The sequence below is a fragment of the Ostreococcus tauri genome, assembly GCF_000214015.3.
Source record: "Ostreococcus tauri WGS project CAID00000000 data, contig chromosome 03, whole genome shotgun sequence".
Lineage (NCBI taxonomy): Eukaryota > Viridiplantae > Chlorophyta > Mamiellophyceae > Mamiellales > Bathycoccaceae > Ostreococcus > Ostreococcus tauri.
In genome coordinates, this window is record NC_014428.2 from 96569 (window position 1) to 98152 (window position 1584).

General features: G+C 70.1%; 2 protein-coding genes across 2 annotated transcripts; one reads left to right on the forward strand and one right to left on the reverse strand.

The window, feature by feature from the left end:
• OT_ostta03g00540 (P-loop containing nucleoside triphosphate hydrolase) lies at positions 1 to 833 on the forward strand (the record flags this gene model as incomplete). The annotated part of the gene is made up of 1 exon (XM_022984672.1): positions 1 to 833. A coding segment is annotated over one exon (833 nt), but the record flags the coding sequence as incomplete, so codon positions are not given.
• Positions 834 to 892: 59 nt separating this feature from the next.
• On the reverse strand, positions 893 to 1477 carry OT_ostta03g00550 (Histidine phosphatase superfamily, clade-1; the record flags this gene model as incomplete). The annotated part of the gene is made up of 1 exon (XM_022984673.1): positions 893 to 1477. The coding sequence occupies one exon, from the start codon at positions 1475 to 1477 to the stop codon at positions 893 to 895; it is 585 nt and encodes a 194-aa protein (XP_022838414.1).
• Positions 1478 to 1584: the final 107 nt, after the last annotated feature.

Sequence of the window (1584 nt, forward strand, 5' to 3'; positions counted from 1 at the left end):
GAACGCGTCGCGGCGACGCCGTCGGCGAACGCGCGCGTGGACGTCCGCGGTCTCGACGTCCCGTCGCGGCGTCGAACGCGTCGACGACGACGGCGAACGCGCACGTGCGCGTGAACGCGGTCACGTACGCCCCCGCCGGGTCTGGGGCGACCGTGATCGAGCGCGCGACGGTCGCGCTCGCGAAGCGCGGATTGCATCTCGTCGTCGGGCGCTCGGGGAGCGGGAAATCCACCCTGCTCGCCCTTCTCGCCGGACTCGCGGAGCCGACGTCGGGGACGATCGCGATCGGCGACGCGGACGCGTCGACCACCGCGGCGGGACGACGCGCGCGGGTCGGGATGGTGTTTCAGTTCCCGGAGCGGCACTTTTTGGGACGCACGGCGTTGGAGGAACTCACGTTCGGGTGGCCGGCGAACGCGCGCGCGTTCGCGACGCGACGGACGTTGGCGGTGGCGATGAATGCGGCGTTGCGGGCGGTGGGGATGGCGGACGTGGCGCTGGATACGGAGGTGCGGACGCTGAGCGGGGGGTATAAGCGGCGGTTGGCGTTGGCGATTCAGCTCGCGCGGGATCCCGAGGTGCTGTGCTTGGACGAACCGTTGGCGGGGTTGGATTGGCGCGCGCGCGCCGAGATCACGGCGGTGCTGAATGATTTGAAGCGAGATCGATGCGTCGTCGTGGTCTCGCACGACGTCGAGGAGATCTCGCCCATCGCCGACGCGGCGTTTCGCATGGGACCGCTCGGGCGCTTGGAAGACGTCTCGGACGAGTTGGCGGGCGCGCGCGCGCGCGCGTTCGGCGCGGCCTCCGACGAGTTCGCCGCGTTCGATTGAATTTCGGGCGCTGAAACATAGATTTCGATTAGCGACGCGCGCTGACGCGCGCGTGTAGTTTAGGAGGACGTCGCGTTCGCGACCAACCCGTCGGGCGTCGCGACGGCGACGAGCGTCCACTTCCCCTTCCCTTCGCTCAGGACGTCCGCCCACGTGGCATCCGCGTCCACCTCGCGTTCGAGCAGCGCCGCCGTCGCCGGCAGCAACCGCACCTCCTCCCCGCACAGCTCCGTCGCCGCCTCCTCCATGCCTTTGTTGTGTCCGACAGCCATGATCGTCCGCGCGTCCGGCACCTTCGCGCACGCCGCCTCCTCCGGCGGGCACGCCGCCAAAATTCCAATCTCCCTCGCCACGCACTCCGCCAGGTGCGTCCGATACTGCCCGTCCAGCGACGCAAAGTGATACAGCGACCCGAGATACATCGTTCGCCCGACGGCGCCGAACGCCGCGTCCGCCTCTCCCATCACCTCCAGCGTCTCCCGACTTCGCCTCGACGCCGAGCACAGGGTCACGTCGGGGATCCATCCACGTTCGCTCGCCGCGCGCGCGGTCTCTCTCGCGCGCGCGCGTCCGTCACGCGTCAGCGCGCGATCCGCATCTTTCTCATTCGCGTTCGACATCATCGCCTCGCCGTGTCGCAACATGATCAACCGCAGCGTCGTCGTCGTCGCGTCGAGCGCGCGCGCGCACGAACGCGAGGTCGGCCGTCGTCCGCGCGCGACGCGTCCCGCGTTCGCGAGCGCGGGGGCGC